The following is a 17,424-nucleotide window of genomic DNA, read 5'->3' on the forward strand; positions in this document are numbered from 1 at the left end:
TTAGGATCAACTTGCATAAAATATGGTCCATTAGGTTCAGTCCGGCTCGAATAGGGAATAGGATGGGAAAATTGCCACCCCTACCTATTTGGGACCCCTCCCCGCCGGCTCTAATATGGAATAGGATGGGGAAAATTGCCACCCCTATCTATTTGGGACCCCCTCCCAATCCTTTCCTTATTAACTCCAGAGAGAGAGAGAAAAAAAAAAGAAAAGAAAAGGTGACTCACCACCCTCTTCTTTCTCTAGTTTCTTAGATCGTCTGCTTATAAATTCGCTACCGGGTACTCTCTCTCTCTCCCCCTCTTATTTTTCGCCGTCTCATCTTCCCCCACCATCTTTCGGTGCTTCGCCTGCGGTTCTCACTCTTTTTCTGCCCCCTTTCTGCCTCCCTCTCCCGTTCCCCTCCCAATTCCCCTCCCTTCCGCTGCCTTTGGCTTCGGCTTCGGCTTTTGCTTGTTTGGTAATCCAATCTAGGCCAGCCCTCACCCACTTCTCCGCTCGCTCGCAAATCGGAGATAAAAAAGAGAGGCGAAAAGGAGGCGCAGCCGAGAGCGGAGGCGGGACCCGGCAAAAGAAAAGAAAAAAAAAACAGCAGGAGAATAAAAAGGTACGTTTTTCGTTTTAACGGCGCCGTCGCCGTCATCATCGGATCCCAGAGCGGCCCTTTCTCTCTTCTTTCTTTCTGTCTATTGATCCAACAAAGTGATAGCTTCGAGCTTAGAAGAGAGAACGGTAGATATTTATCTATATATTTTTTTTACCTTCAAATATATAGATGTTAATTATTAATAAATTACCTATAGTGGCATAAGGCGTCCCTTGGACCCCTAGTTCTTCCGTTCAACTTTTTATTTTTCCTCGAAAATTAAGAATAAGAAGAAGAAAAGACGAGAAGAACACCTTTATCTTTGTTCTCTATTTATTCTTTCTTTCTGTATACCTTATAGTTTATAAGATCTGGAACCTTTTTTTTGGGAATTTTTTTTTTGTTTTTGATACAGTTGTATCGTGGAACAAATTCCACAATCGTAATATTTTCCTTTTTATTCTATTTTTCAGAATATAAAATAGAAATAAAGTGAGGGTATAGAAAGTAAGAAAGAATAAAGGGTACGCTGATGATCACGTATCTTCTCTCTTCTTTCCGCTTTTATAGAAAAAATCCTTTCTTTGTTTCGTTCTGCTAATTGTGTCTCTATATATACATTATATAATCATGAAAGGAGGAAAAAAATAAAAGCTTGTTGACGCTCATTTCCTTTTCCCGATCTTTAAATCTATTGTATAATCTTTAAGGATTGATGCTTATATTTTATCCTCAGAATTCAAGAAAAGAGGAAGGAAGGGAGAGTAATAGCTAGTCATGGCATCGTCGTCGGCCCCGGTCCCGGCATCGTCAGCGGCGGCGGGGTCTTCGTCCGCGTCGACGAGCTCGCCATGCGCGGCCTGCAAGTTCCTCCGCCGCAAGTGCCAGCCGGACTGCGTCTTCGCGCCCTACTTCCCGCCGGACCAGCCGCAGAAGTTCGTGCACGTGCACCGCGTCTTCGGCGCGAGCAACGTCACCAAGCTGCTCAACGAGCTCCACCCCTACCAGCGGGAGGACGCCGTCAACTCGCTCGCTTACGAGGCCGACATGCGCCTCCGCGACCCCGTCTACGGCTGCGTCGGCGTCATATCCATCCTCCAGCACCAGCTCCGCCAGCTTCAGATGGACCTCTCCTGCGCCAGGGCCGAGATCTCCAAGTACCAGTCCGCCGCCGCCGCGGTTGCCGCCAGCGGCGGCGGGCCCTCCGCTGCCAATTTCAGCAGCGGGGTGACGACCGCAGGCGGGCACGGGTTTGTCAACGCTAATCACGCGATCGGGGTGGGATCGATCGTGTTAGGGCGGGAGCAGTTCTTCCCGGCGATGGCGACGGCGACTGCTGCCCGGGAGCCGCACCTCCACCACCATGCGATGATGAGGAACCAAGATGGGGAGCTGGCGGCTAGATTGGGTGCGAATGGAGCATATGATGCAGGGCTTGTGGCAGCCATGAATGTGCCGGCTGCGAGCATCGGGCCGCTGGGTGGGCAGTTCTTGAAGCCAAGTGCAGCTGGTGGGGACGAGCGGCCGAGCGTCGGACCGTCGTAGACATCCTTGCAGGTCTTCATGTTACCACTATGCTTTTCTGGGTCCTTCCTCTTCATGGCAACAGTTTGTTTTTGTTTGTTTTCTTTTGATTTAAAAGGGTACGTAGTTGTTCGACATTAGTAGTCAAAAGTAATAGCGTGAGATCAGCTGCATGATCTAGGAACAGTCATATATGTAAAAGAAGTAATCAATTTAATGATATATATATATATATATATATATATATATATATATATATATATATATATATATATATATATATATATATATATATATATATATAGATATCTCATGGGGAAATATGAAGTTGGGTAGGGGCGTAGAGCATTGTTTATAGCAATGAGATGATGAAAAAATCAAAGTAATGTAAGTTTAGTACCTACTAAGAAACAGATCAGAATTTTTAGTAGATATCGCAAGTTTGTAGCACTATTACTTTGGCTCTAATAATAGGTGGTATGTTTCAATTAAGTAGGTCAAACACTCTGGGAGAATTAGTTTTCTTTACTGGTGTTGCAGTGTTATACACAATTATCTTAAACCTTATAATGAATCAAGTCTGGTTGAATAATCTTTGTAGCTAGGTACATTGGCATTAATTTGCATCCAATATTTCGGACTAAATAGTGTAAGTATTTGTCTATTAACTCTTTAAATTTAATATTGTGTGCCGGTTATCTTCTGAATGGTTAAGCTTAGGGGATGAAGGCTGTCATGGATGAGCTTGTTAGCTGATAGTGGTGCCCTTGGAGATGGACAATTCTCTGGTTCAAACTCCTTCTGCAGCTGCTAATAATCTTTTATTCTCTTATTCTCTTACAAGATTGCCAGACCTTTGTATATCTTTTTCCGCGTTCTTCTTATATCTATTTCCACATTCCCACTTTGATTAATTTAGAGCTTATAAATGTTGAGCAAGTTGAGAATATTAAATTAATTTTACTTTCTACAAGCAAAAGGAAGTTGCTGATTAATAGTAAAAGAAAAGGGAATTGGCATTGTCTGGCACAGTCTTTTACCAAATTAATGAGCAATAGAAGTATCCAGTCATCATAATGGTACTATCATGAAACTTTAGTTGAGAATTTGAAGAATCCTAATTTGTTCTAGTAAGACAAACGAATTTGAATCATAAAGCTATTGCTTGAAGCGGTTGGGAGTAAATTAATTAAGCTGCTTCTTGACCAGGATAATGGCATTCACCGTATAGGATCAGATAGCATAATTGTGTGTTGAATGCAGGAATTTAAGGTGGGTTGTTCTTTTGAGGTAGAGAACCTTTTGGGATTAAAGGCCAAAAAATGGTCGCCCAGTTTTAGTTATTATAAAATATATAATGCATTAAGTTAATTGTTGGTTCTTTCTGGCTGCATTCCATATAGCTAGTGTGCTCCATAGAGTAGCTCGTTATTACAATAGATATTTATCTGCAACTTTAAGTTGAATAAAAGTCGAGGACTTTCGAAGGAAAAAAAAAGTTTAATCTTTTCAACATTTGGGGATTCTACAGTTATTAATACTTCTTCTAAATTCTCTTTTCTTTCAGAGAATTTGTTATGGCTTTGGCATGTGGTGGATGTGAGAGCACGTCATGCATTACTGTTGTTTGCATCAAGTTTTTGTCGAAAAAAACTTCATTGATCTGGCTCAGTCCCATGGACAGATATTAGTGTTTAAAAAGAAAATCTTTTCAGACGAACGTATTGCATACTTAACATTGCTTGGGTTGAGTTAAGAAAGTTTAAATGTGTTGTTGTGTTTCAGGTTTAAGACTTGGAGGAAGGATACTTGCCGATGAAACTGGGACAGAGTTAGTATTGAAAGAGAGACCTGGATTTTGACTTCAATCCATTTACAGAAAATAGAATTTTCTTCAGCCTTCTTGCTTTCTCTTAGTGCTGGTTATTTTATCCTCTCTTCTTGATCTGGCCATAGCTGTGGACATGTTGTACTCCTAATGTTTGTTATGGTGGCAATCCTATGTCCCCTCTATGGCACCTGCATGGCTAATATGAAACTCCTTCGCCCTTTTCTATTGTAATGATTTTTATTAGCTATTAACAAAGTTTTGAAAGTTATTTTCAAATTGCTTTGGATGTCAAGAAGAAAGAAGCATCGTTTTTGTTGGGGAAAAAATCTACCTCTTCGGCATAATTTTTACTATTTGCCTATACTGTCGACTGAAGAAGGAACCCAACTAGATTTATTGTTTTGGGATCATATCCACCAGTTTGATACATTGCTATGGTGGATTAGATATCTTTTTTTCTTCTTTCCTTTCTAACAAACTGCACATCTCTGGGGATATTCTTGTTCTATTTCCATGGTCGGTATAAGATCACCATTCATGGAATGTGTGACTTGGAAATCTTTATTACTAGGATCGAATTTCTGAGCAATTGAATTGTAAAGACATCCATGATATAATGCCTTCCCATGGGTAGATAGATATCAGTTTTCATGGCCATGAGAAGATAGTGTTTTGCTGCTTGTTAAGACAAAAGGTAGGTCTCATGACTAGCATCATATTGTTTAACTCAATCACAGTGTGTATTGGGGATGAATTCCCAAAAGATAAAAGGCACATGGAATGGATATTTACTATCATGATGGCGAACTTTTGTAGGAAGACCAAAAGGTTAATATGGTCAGGTAAAGCTGAAGCATTTAAGGGAAGTCCAAGCGATTTTATGCTGATTCCCTTTTGAGCCTCGTAGAAAAGTTTTGTGGTTGACCATCTACGCTTTTCTGACTCACCCCGGCCCCGCCCTCTCTTCTTCTCTCTCGTGACTTTATGGAGTGCCAGAAACAGTGACCCAAGTAGGGAGTTTAGCTGGGGATGTTAGGAGCCAGAGGGCATTTCTCAGAGGGAAGCAGAAGACAAATCAACAAAGACAAAATGCTTCTTATTTGAAAGAGAGTGGGGGGGCCATCGATAAAAGGAGTCATGAACCCTTCCTCCAAAAATGCCATTCTGCAGAGAAAGTTAATGTCATACAGAATTTATGCCATCAGCAATCCCCACCTCCCATCAAACATCCAAAGAAAAAGCTGAGACGTGGAGAGAGAACTCCTCTCGCTCCCTTTCTCTCTCTAGAATCGTGCACGCAGTCAAAACGTAGTCAAAGCATACATGCCATGACAATGATGACGTATCAAAGCAATGATAACCCCATCCTTAAATGCATGCCCTCAGCTCACGTCTCATATATATAAAGTCCACTTCATGTGTAAATAAAGGAGTATACCCTCCCGATTCATGCTCTCCATTGGATGTCATAAGCCTAAGTTGGAGCAATTCCCTTCGGTGACCATGATAGCCTGAAAACGTGCATGGCTCGATTAAATTATGGATGGGAAATTAAGTATTTGATAACCACTTATATTTCCTGCTTGCTATTATATCTTCCAAAATTTTCATCATCTCTGATGTTTCAAACAAGTTTAGCTTTAATATAACCAGCAATATATCGCAGCTTTTATGTTTCATTCATTTACCAATGAAATGAGTGGTGGATCACCCACGGTTCGCTCCAAAGAAGAGAAAAGCTTGCTGTATCATAAATTAGAGTATGTATGGATTGACCATGCGGGACAGGATTGCCCAATTCTAGAGAAAACTTGTTCAATGCTTTTTTTTCCCCCTTCCATTATGATTTTTTTTTTTGTTGGAAAAAGGATTACTAATTAATATTGTATTTATAAACAACCAAAAGTATGAATTAAGAATCTGAACCCACCAACCAAATTAACCAAGCTAATCATTTCGCTTTCCTTCCTCAAAAACACGAAAAAGCCTCAACACTTATCGTACATGCCACCATTGAGTCGGACCTATATAAGCATACAAAAGTTGGTGGACCGCATGCACGACAAGAACAAATCCTTCAGCTCCACCCACAGGAGAAGGGCGCAGCTAACCCCAGCGAAAACTGTCTCCTTCTCCGCCCATGATGGGTCTAATCAGGCACATACAACGTACGTCCCTGATTGGAGGGCTACCATGGTCACCCAAGTGCATGGCTAACCCCATGGCCCGACGGAAGAAGAGGAGAAGAAGCACGGACCAAGTCTCCTTCAAAGGTTCAAACTCTACCGCGCACCGTGGGCTAACAGTAGCTACAGAATGGCTTTTGTTTTGGAGTTGGGGAGTAGATTGGTGATGTTTGAAAGGGACAGTTTAGAGAGTTGGAGGATATTCCGACACGCCCACGCGCTCAGATGTATGTGTAGGTGAGAAAAGAGAGGCATTGAAAGCCTGAAGAGGGAGGCAGGGGGAAAGTAAGAGAGAGAGTGATGAGCTCCAACTCCAATCCCTGCAAAAGGGAATGGTTTATGGAGGAACGGTATAAAGAAAGTGGACGCGATCCCTACAAAGAGAATAAATGTATATGCGAGGGAACAGAGGTATGTATGTAGATAGATCATAGATGTGATGTGATGTGGGTAGTTATAAGACGCAGGAGGGGTTATTGAATGATGGGGGACGGAGGCATTTATGGGACAGCGCCAAGACCATGAGCCTCATTTGACCGCTCCTTCTTGGAGTTTGGCGAGTTGCACGCTTTCCCAACAATAGAGGGGGAGGCCGGGAGGGGGAGGGTGAGAAAAAGTCGAGGGGACGGGAACAAAGGAACAAAGAAAAAGAGAACACCGTAACACCATGGCTCATGCATGCTCCTTAAATACATCCTTTCTGTCTCCTGCCCATTAAAGCCATTCACGGCTTAGAGAGAGAGAGAGAGAGAGAGAGAGAGAGAGAGAGAGGTCTGTAGCTCATGTGGTGGGCCACTTTGTGTTTGGTAGTTTCCACACAACCTTGAAGAAAGGGGCGTCAATAAAAGCCCATTGGAATAGATGAACAGAAGCCTAAGCAAAAAAAAAAAAAGAAAAAAAAAAAAAGATGAACAGAACTATACGTCGGCATTGCCACCTTGAAGAAGAAAGCTGGGAAAAGGACAATTAAACCTTCGTTTCAGCTTGAAGATAGGGACTGTCTGTCAAATTCATTACCTTGAATCGTGGTTTTGCATGGATTTTGATGTTTGCACATGGATCTATAAATGTGGAGAGGACGTTTTTTGTTCATTTTAATGGTGGTTGAAGGAGAGTTTAATGTTGCAGTGTACTCCTTTATAATAAGAGGACTTGAAGATTTTCTTTTCCGTAGATTTAAAGATTGAGCCAAGGATTTTGGAGACGAATTTAGCATGCATTTTCACTAACACGAACGTCTTCCGTAATTAACTCCGCAAAGCTAGATGGGATCATACGTGCATAGAGAAGTGCAAACATGCATCCTTAAGAGTACATTCTCTTCTTCTTTTCTCAAACAAAGAAAAAAGAATACATATTCTCTTCTTGGAAGGCAAGTAGATCCTTCAAATTTGAACACGCGTGGGTCCACCAAGAGACTTCAAGTGAGTCTTGGAGACCAAGATACTTCTGTTAGTAAGAAAAAGAAATTCTGGCCAGGGCATGCGGAATTCACCAGGATTAGTGGAAGAACTCCCCATCATTGAGAATATTCTAAATTATATTAAATATTAGCCGGCATATCATAAAAATTTTACCTGAAGGTTTTCTTTTTTCTATGTACTTATGGCATCGAAGTACTAATTAGCTTAGTTATGCTCTGGCTTTGTTGTCGCTTTAATTCTTCTGGTGCATATTAAAGCAGTCATCACCTGATATACGCACCATGAAGCATATGATCTACCAGATTCTAGTTGGTTTGAACTCATCAAGATCAAACCGTAGATGGCTTTTTATATACAAATGTATTTGGTGGATATATAAATGAGCTTTCCAGATATCAAGCATCGACTTCTAGACTTTGGTGACATGGAAACCATGAATTTGAATACATATTTTTTGAGTATAAGGATGCAAAGCCATCACCTTCATTTCATAGAGATCAATATGAAAGAAGTACAACTTAAACATATAATAGCGTGTTGCATTTGAGAAAAAAACATACAATAACTTGGCCTATGCTAAGAAATCCAGATTTGTCTTCATGCATTACTATTCTACTGTTCCAACATTTACTATTTTATATCATTGATTGGTCTTTAATTCAGAAATATTCCATCATTTGGGACCACTTTTCAGTCAGCATACTGTAGTCTTATATCAAACGTTATCATCATCTTCCTTCATCTCCACTCATTGCATGTGTAATAGAATATTGGAGGTTGTTCCTCGATTGCACGAGCTTTACAAACAACGAGATAGATATCCTGTCAAATTCAACTAGATGACAGGTTAAAGCTAGTTGTAAATTCTTGGACTCTTCCATGGAGCATTCTCAAACTTTTACATGTGTTCCATATCTAATACCATACCGAATAGCTTGGATGATGAAAATGATGAGCACTAGTTAGCTCATTGCAATTTCTGAGTTTTTTAAGCTTGTGATTGAATAATTCTTTTTTCCATCTCAAAAACCAAAAAAAGCTTGCGATTGAAAAATTAATGAAGCATCTCTTGCTCAAACAACTGCTATGTACTAAATTTTTAGCTTCATAAATAGTTCTCTCATAAGCTAAGGAAACGACTCAGTAGCATAATTTTACCCATGAAAAACGAAGCGGTCAAACAAGGATAAAATTTGCCAAAGCACATATGTGCACCGAGCAATAACTTCCAAACTCCTGATACATTACCTGCCTGCCGACTTCGAACACCCAACAAAGAAGCTGAAATATCCCTGTGGAGTGTGACGTGGAACATTGTAATGTGTCGGCATGAGGTTGGAGTATGCGGACTCTGTCGCGTTCTTGAATACTACTGCAATATTAGCATGTCCCTGAAGGACTTCAGCAAATTAATTAGATGAGAAATATGCAATGCACATCAAACTCTACATATATGAACACAATTAATGTAGGATGGTAAACCAGTCAGCCAAAAATAATGATAAAACAAGAATAAGGCAATAGAGAGGTTCCGCGATTGAACTCGAATATGCGGTGCTCCCATCATTTTTTCCACCAAAGAAAATGAACAAGGAGAAAAAAAAAGAGAGAGAGAGAGAGAGAAGAGGATATTTGTGAAAAAGCCTCCCTGGTTATGGTATTGCGGGAGGGTATGAAAACTTATAGCTTCTCTACCAACTAAGTGCTAAAGGAGAACTGCAGGAAGAGAATAGTACCTAGCCGATGATGGGTTCTGGACACAAACAAAGCATTTCGGCTGTTGAGCTGGATGCAAAATAAAAGCCACAATCGTTGTTTTTCTGGTTTTCTTTCTACACAAATTAGTGAAAAACCATGCCGAGATTGATCTTGAAGATAGCATTTGCACATAATTTCTGCTATCCTTTACATTTATTTCCACTTTTTTGAAAGCAATAAAACTTTGCTTGCTACCAAGATATCTAAAGATTTTACAAAATAATTTTAAAAAACAAGAGGTTTCTTCATTTCTTCTTGGATATTTGAAAACAAAACCGAAAGGAAGCTCAGACGGGCCATTAATAAAGTTAAAGCAAGCTATCAAGTTTGGATAATGAGTGACAATGTAGTTTCATTGATCATTCAGTAGGTGGTGACTCCATTCTCTTATTTGCGATTGAGCACATCATCCTACCTCCATCTTGGCGTCCAGGGACGGTTCCTTATGGACAAGGTGCATTGCAAGAGTTTTTTTTTTTTCAGTAAGCTTACCATTTGAGTGATGCTGTCAAATCCCATCACCAAACTGGAGGTTCCAGCTGACCAAACTGGTTGAACTCCCTGGTAGCTGCTGAAAGATCTGCATTCAAATCTCACTTTCAGCAGAGTTAAAATTATTCGAGGTACAACATACAAAAAAAATTATTCTTTCGCATGAGTCTTTGGTCCCCATGCAGATGACCTTTATCCTCTCTTTTTTCTCCTGTTTCTTGGGGGAGAAATTTCAATTTTTCCAAGAATATCAAATTCCATGTCCAAAGTACCATCATGTAAAAATGGGGGTTGGTGAGTGAGACTTGTTACCCGATCGCTCTCTAAGCTCTCCCTGTTTTTGCTTTCTAAACAGAAGTCCAGACTATCAGGTTCTCCACTCAGATAAACAGGCCCCAAGAGAATGATAAACAAGCACTATTTCATAATGTAGCAGCACCAGAATTATGCCAAAACAATGACAGCTAATCATATAGCCTGTATCCAAATCAAAATAAAATTATTAGAAAATAAAATTAGAAGAGGAAGATAAAAGGCAATACAATTTATTGACAAGATTTATTTTCTATGGCTACGCCAATAAATTTTCACGTACAACATATCAAGTATTCAAGAGGACATCATTTATCAATCTACCTCTATTTCCTTCCATTTTTACATAAGAACGTCAAAAGCATCAAACGGAAAAACAAAGACAATGAGAACTGATATCAAGGTCTTATAGGACACCAAAACACTCCCCATGTGGGGGGGAAGATCACAAAACAGACTCTACTCTAAAACCAAGTCTTAAGATCACATTTGCTCACCATCACAACTGCAATTGATTAATCTGATAGTCGTCCCTACCAAAGTCGACAAAAACATTGATCTGTACCATCAAGCTAATATTTGGAAAATCATTGATCTGTACTGACGACGGCAAGTAGCCTCCCTCGACCCATTCTGAAGCCCCTTGTACAATCTGGCATGCGGGGTCCAGGTGGTTGCTTACTAACTGATGGCTGCTGATAAGCATGGATTGGGTGGCTTGAAGGTGGCCTACCAATAGCATGGCCTCCATTACAATTTACAATTGTTATTATGGTGGTATTGGCCCCATCCATGCCCCTCCCTCCATGGATCTGCCCCTTGCTGCGCCATGCCATGTCCCTTGTCACTGAAATTCTCCTCACAGCCCATCATCTTATGCATCATATCTCAACACTCTTAAAAACTCCTGAACTCCCAGACTACATGAGACATTCATTTTCAACATGAAGCAATGAATTAAATGATTTCATTCAAAAGAAAGTCCTGAAAAAAGCAAGCATAGCATGCAGTGAAAAATCAACTGAACCAAATTGGTTTGACGGACTAGTGTTGCTGCATCTGTGAGCTTCAGAAAATGACAAATGTATATACAGATGCATTCCACATGTTCCATTGAGTCCTTAAATGCTTGAGAAGGATCCTTCACTTCTCATTTGCAGATTAGCTGTGGCAATATCATCTCCATTATTACCTTCATGACCTATATTTCTGCCTCGCCCTGGCCCATGTTTTGTCGGTTTTGAAAAGAGGAAAACAAGGTGACCTGTTTTGTCTGTTTTGAAAAAGGGGAAAACAATGTGACCTATACAATTTACCTAATTAGCGAGTCCGATGTACTTGAAACAATTGAGAAAACTAGTTATAAACTGTACGACATCTTGGATGCACCTACATGCTATACTAGGACACTGAAGCAACATTTGTACACAAAGAATGCTGGCCAGGTAGGTGGTTGAGATGAGGAGATCAAGGATGAAATAAATGAGCAATTTGGTGAAACTACAGTTCTGCAATCAGACATATCTGGTTGAAGTAGAACAGAACATAGTCACAGAACCCAGGCAACACAAGTTGATGGACCAAACCCTATAGCCCAGGCAACTTCCAAGGCAACTAAGCAATTACCCAGAAGGCAAATACTTAATGTAGAAGACATCCAATCATCCGCTGAAGAATCTACTTCATTTTTATAGATCTTGTATATATTAAATAAACAAAGAATTTAACATGCCTCGAGTCACACACATTGAACATTTCATAAAGATGCTCATCAACAATAAAGATCACTTACACAATATATACTGCAACTACCAAATTCATAAATGTGACATAATTAAAGTAATGGAATAATAGTCAAATGTTATAGTTTCATTAAATCCAACTTTTTGCTGGACGGCTAAGCTTCAGTCTAGGGTTTTGAAAGAACGAAACAATTAAAAAGCTCTAATGCATGTATATTGAATTCCATAGAAAGAAAACGTTGTGCAAGAACACGCACACATGTACTATGCATGCATATACATAAAAGATACAAGTACGATATGCAAATAGACATGCCATACATAGAGAAACAAATAAAAACACACAAAGCAGAAGCCAACCACCTATTAAGAAATTACCACCTAGATGTCACCCAACTGCTTAGACAGGCCCCAAAACTTGGGTGGTGCAGGTGCTTATGGGGTTCTAGGCAAAGTTCTAGGCATTCTAAGGCCCATTCACTGCCTAAGTGACCGTCTGTAACAACAATTTCAACTAAATCACCAACACAATCAGCAATACTTTCAACTAAATCACTAACACAACAACCACAACGATTTAGAGCCACATCCAAGAATCTCATTGACCAAATATCATATAGACCTGGATGCAGCATACCTTTAAACAGTTCAACAGAAAGCAATTGAAAAAGTTAGAACCCAACATCTACTTCCCAAAGCATCTGATCAACATGAATTATGTATAGATAGAGAAACCATCAAAAGTTGAAACCCACAACAAAATGACATGACATCTGAAGAATGGAAAAAATCTGAAGAGGGGTTTAGTTAGACCAATATTAACCAAGAATCCATCAAAAAGTGAAACCCACAACAAAATGACATGACATCTGAAGAATGGAAAAAATCTGAAGAGGGGTTTGGTTGCAGTATCTATTTATGCAAGTAACTGTACACATCATATACTAAGAAAGAAAACAGACCATTCTTTGTGTATGCTAAAAAAGAACAAGCTCATTTGCAAAAATTTATAATCTCATGATCTTTTTAGGATTGTAATAATCACCATAAATCCTCAAAGTTTCCAAAATATTTGAAACTGTGCACAAATTTATGCACCTTTCAGTTATCACTAATTCCAGTATGCCTCATTACTGAAAATTAAAGCATGCTCCATGTTCACTTGTCCAGACACACAACCCTAGTTAAACAATGGCAATATGCCACTTCAGCATCTTTAATAGAGGAAAGAAAAGCATCTCGTCCTCTTTCTCTCGCATCTTCCCCTATTTCTCTCTTCCATCGATCTTGGGTTCTCACTGTTCCCCTTCTATCTTCTCACCAATTCACAGCCATTTATGTCATTGTTGCTGTGAGGGAGAAACCTCTCTCTGACGTTTTATGGGATCAATAACAATTAGAGATTAGTCTGGTAGAGCACATCTATACAGTCAAAGTGGTCGCAGTAGTCACTCGAAGATGTCTAGAGGAAAAGGCCACTGGCATTTTGGGACAAGAAATCTGATCTTTGGACCCGTTTGAGCTGCCGAACGAGAGAGGGCAGATGGAAGATGGAGGATGAAGCCTTGATGTTGAATTCATGAAGATGGGGTTGAAGGCCTCCAATCATCAAGCTCTGCCATCGAAGGGAAAGAGAAGAAGTGTATTCTGTGAATCGGGGTATTCTGGTAAAAGAGGAAGGGGGAGTGAAGGTTGGAATGGGGTGGGATAGGGATGAGGTGAGAGCCAGTATCGCCATCACCCAGCAATGCCCTTAGCAGCCACAACAGTGGTGAGTTCAAGCAGTCAGATGGGAGAAGAGGTAAGGTGCAGAAGATGGGAAGAGAAGAATGAGCTAGGAAAAAATGAGATATCTCTCCATCCCTTCAAAAAAAGCTGATGTGGCAATACCACCTCAGCATGCCAGATCAGTCTGCATAAATCATTTAATAGATCTGCATGCAAGAATGAAACTGCTCAGAATTCCCAATGTCTCATTTAATTTAATCACAACTTGGCCCTGTTTGGTCATGAATAAACATCAAAAAAATTGAATAAAGTCCCTTTTCAGCTTTATTTCAGATTAAATAAAGCTGAGGTTAAAACTTCTATGCCTCTTGATTAAAGCCCCAAACAAGGGGAACGATTGGATTTCAGAAAAACTGAAGAGCATCTTTTTTGTACTTAGTTCAACCAGGTTAAAACTGTTAAAGGGGGTGGGCCAAATAGTTTTAGGCTTTTAGCTAAATCACAAGGAATTATTTGAATAAAGTTATTCAAATATGCTGGTTAAAATTATTCAGGAACCAAACACAGCCTAAACATAAAATTCTACCACCATAAAAAATTTTACTCAGACAAGCTGGGGAAGTGATTCCACTTCATCATAAGAACATGTAACCTTTTAAAGTACTATATGGTTATTATAAGAAAAAAACATTGGTATTTGAGAAACAGATATACCTTGTTATAGAAAAGCATTTTGACATTTGATGATCGATTTGCTGTAGCAGTTGTGCCGTTGCGGTTGCCATTGGGATTCTGAGGATAGCAGATACGAATAGTTTTCACACTAGAGTACATAAGTTTACATCATAAGACATCTAAAATTTTCATGACTTCGAAAAAATTGACATATATCACCTACAGCTGAAAAAACCTTCATAAGGTTATGGTAACAATGATCCTCATATAGATTTTCAGCAACAACGATGCATGACTGTAAAGTCAAACAACAAGTATCCACAGAACAGATGAAGAATAATTAAGAGCTCACAACAAGAAGTGATTGAATATAACCTGCAGTTCTTCAATATCTGCCTCAGTGAAGAGCTGTAGGCATCTTCTTTTCCATCATCACTAACAATCTTTAATTTTGCAAAAAGTATGGAAAATAGAAGAGAGTGCGCAAGAAGCATTAGCATATCAATGTATGAGTGATACTAGTGCGAGCAACTTGCAAAGTGCTGCAGAACTTTTCACTAAGGAAGTTACATGTGAGGGATTGAGAGAGAAAAAAATGCAACGGGGTTGCCGAGTAGGGAAAGCAGTGTTGGGAAGGCATATGACCATAATGAAGGCATTAAATACAACTAAGCATCTCACTGAAAAGAATTTCAAGTTCTGATGATGTCTATAAAGCATCAGCAAGCAAGGATTTTTTGTGGACAAAGGCCTTGATCTTCTTAAAGATGCGATTACCGATATTGGCACTGCACCAGAAATAAGGGTATAATAATTATAACAATATCAACAAGGTTGCTGCATTTAAATCTGATGCCACAATTTGTTTATTAGCTCATATTAATATTTTGAAAGACACAAATTGCAACAAAAACATCCATACAATAAGATAGATTAGTTTTGCTTCTCTAAATTGCTCTGACCATTATTTTTTGATTTAATAGAGAGGGCCACTCCCACTTGCTCTGACCATTATAAGAAGCATTATTTATCACCTTCCAACATAATACCCATTTAAAATACATATAACACCAGATATCAGTTATTGTTCGGAGTTCTTAAAGAGCATGGACAATTTAAGATAAACAAGACAACTAAATGGCCCATAAGAGCTGATTATCTTCTTACACAATGACATGCATATAAGTCCTTGAAGTAGATAGTCAAAAGCTAATAAGGTGGCAATTTGGTTAATAGAGTTTCACCCCTACTTTCAATTACCCACTGCTTTTCTCTACCTAACTTTTTAGTCCATAGTAATAATAAAAAAAAGGAAACTAACTCAGCATTGCGAAAAATCTTCATGCTATGGAGGGAACTAATCTTTATACCATGGAATTTTTTTTTTTCTAGTCTCCTTCCTGCATAAGAAAAAGTAAATCATCGGTAGACGGCTTGTCATATTCTTTCTTTTTTGTAACCCCATCTTAATGAGTATGGAAGAATATTATTCCGGACAACTAAAAGATAAGAAACTGATTTACCACAGTATACATAACCAGTCTAAAAAGGTGAACGTGTGATAGAAATATATTACCTTCTCCACATCTCAACAATTCAATGTATACATATCGAACAGGCCCCTCTCAACACCCCCCCCCCCCCCCCCCCCAACACACACACACACACTCCGCCCTGCAAAAGAAAAAAGGAAAAGGAAAAAATAAAACCAAAAAATGACCGCTCTCCACCTCCTCCTCCTCCTACAAAAGTTAATCTGCACTTCCTAGTCCATTTGATGGTGTATCACTGGATTGTCTTTTGATGGTATATCACTGGATTGTCTATTCTTAGTATACTATGTTGTCGGTCCCTTAATATCGTAACTCTTAGAACAGGCATGCAGGTAAATGGTGACAAATCCTATTCAAGAAGATGACCATATGGATGACTAGTTATATATAATACTGTAATATGTTTGAATGTAAGGGATCATTGAATGTAGTCACAAGGATCATTATGAAGATGTTAAGAGTAGTACAGAAACAATCTTGATAGAACATGTAATCAAGGACTCATCGATACTAGTCTAGGAGCGATGATATGATAGACCATCGAGTCATTTAGGGAATTTTATTCTTTTTAAAAATTGATAGCAGATAATGGTTAAAACATGGATGAAATTTTACAATTAATTAAGTATATACCCATCTGTAAGAGCCCATACTCTTCTTACACAATCAGATGTACATAACACCTCACTTTAGATAGTCAAAACTAAAAGGAAACAAGCTGGCATGTTGGTGATAAAGGTTCAGTCCTATTCTCATTTTTCCATTGCTTTTCTTTGACTAACCTTTTTATCAAAAAAAAATGAATACAACATTGCAAAAAGCCATGTCAACTAAAGAAACTCATTTCCATGCACCGGAAGCCTTTTTGCCTCTAAGTTGATCATTGGTATCAGAGCAATAATGCTTCGGAGGTTTCTTGCAAAGTGAGAAATAGCACTTCTGCAATAAGATTTAGATCTGCACTATATTTTTTTGATTACTTGAAAATGCTTCACTTCATATTACTCCAAGGTGCTCACCTTGACAAGTATTACGGAACATTTGTAACCCATGGTGGACTCTTTTACGAGCTTTATAAGCTAATTTGGAACTTGGAAATCCCTTGATGATCTCAAGCTTTTGCGTGGCTACTGGTCTTGGGGAAAAGCCCTCACAAACAAGAAGTTAAGAATTGATGATGAATAGTAAATGTATTGCCTTTTTAACCTGTGTAGGGTGGCAAAGGGGATAGCTTAGGCATCCCATGGAAGGGACCAATTGATGAGAAGCTTTCCTCAAGCAGAGAAAACTGCTACTTGTAGGCATTGAAGTGGGAAAAGGTGGGAAAACTATGGAGGATGCAGGAATCATTACTTGAGGGATGTGACCATTGGGTAATATATTTGTATTCAAAATTACTGCATCCAGAATTACAATACCTAGGTCTATTTAGCAATTTAGAGGACAATAGTTGGAACCTAATGTTGCCCAAGGTGACAACCCAAGAGGGGGGGTGAATTGGGTTTTCTAAATTTTAAGACCTCAAATTAATTTTTAAGTGAATGTGGTTTGGCCTATGTAATAAGATAGGTGCAGTGGAAGCAATAGTAGTATAGCTCTAAACAATTGTG

The 17,424-nt window shown here is 39.2% G+C and overlaps 1 protein-coding gene and 1 long non-coding RNA gene across 7 annotated transcripts; one reads left to right on the forward strand and one right to left on the reverse strand.

Annotated features, from left to right (window-relative positions):
- The first annotated feature begins 1,329 nt into the window (after window positions 1-1,329).
- Window positions 1,330-4,156, forward strand: LOC103719687 (protein ASYMMETRIC LEAVES 2). The gene is made up of 2 exons (XM_008809049.3): window positions 1,330-2,146; window positions 3,899-4,156. Exon 1 carries the CDS (start codon window positions 1,367-1,369, stop codon window positions 2,132-2,134), a length of 768 nt encoding a protein of 255 aa, XP_008807271.2. The 5' UTR covers window positions 1,330-1,366; the 3' UTR covers window positions 2,135-2,146; window positions 3,899-4,156.
- A 3,832-nt stretch (window positions 4,157-7,988) lies between these two features.
- LOC108511731 lies at window positions 7,989-15,890 on the reverse strand. 6 transcript variants are annotated; one of them, XR_003387998.2, is made up of 5 exons: window positions 14,637-15,890; window positions 14,301-14,556; window positions 10,117-10,281; window positions 9,805-9,892; window positions 7,989-8,945 (listed from the first exon to the last, which is right to left on the reverse strand). It is a non-coding gene; the product is annotated as an uncharacterized LOC108511731 (long non-coding RNA). The 6 variants fall into 6 exon arrangements; XR_001880113.3 differs by having other exon boundaries at window positions 14,301-14,378; window positions 14,485-15,890; XR_003387997.2 differs by having other exon boundaries at window positions 14,301-14,378; window positions 14,481-15,890.
- Between the last annotated feature and the right edge of the window lie 1,534 nt (window positions 15,891-17,424).

This window comes from Phoenix dactylifera, chromosome 7, assembly GCF_009389715.1.
Source record: "Phoenix dactylifera cultivar Barhee BC4 chromosome 7, palm_55x_up_171113_PBpolish2nd_filt_p, whole genome shotgun sequence".
Lineage (NCBI taxonomy): Eukaryota > Viridiplantae > Streptophyta > Magnoliopsida > Arecales > Arecaceae > Phoenix > Phoenix dactylifera.

Excerpts from the sequence above, each read along its gene's own strand:
- LOC103719687 (XM_008809049.3), top strand. The coding sequence starts at position 1,367 with ATGGCATCGTCGTCGGCCCCGGTCCCGGCATCGTCAGCGGCGGCGGGG.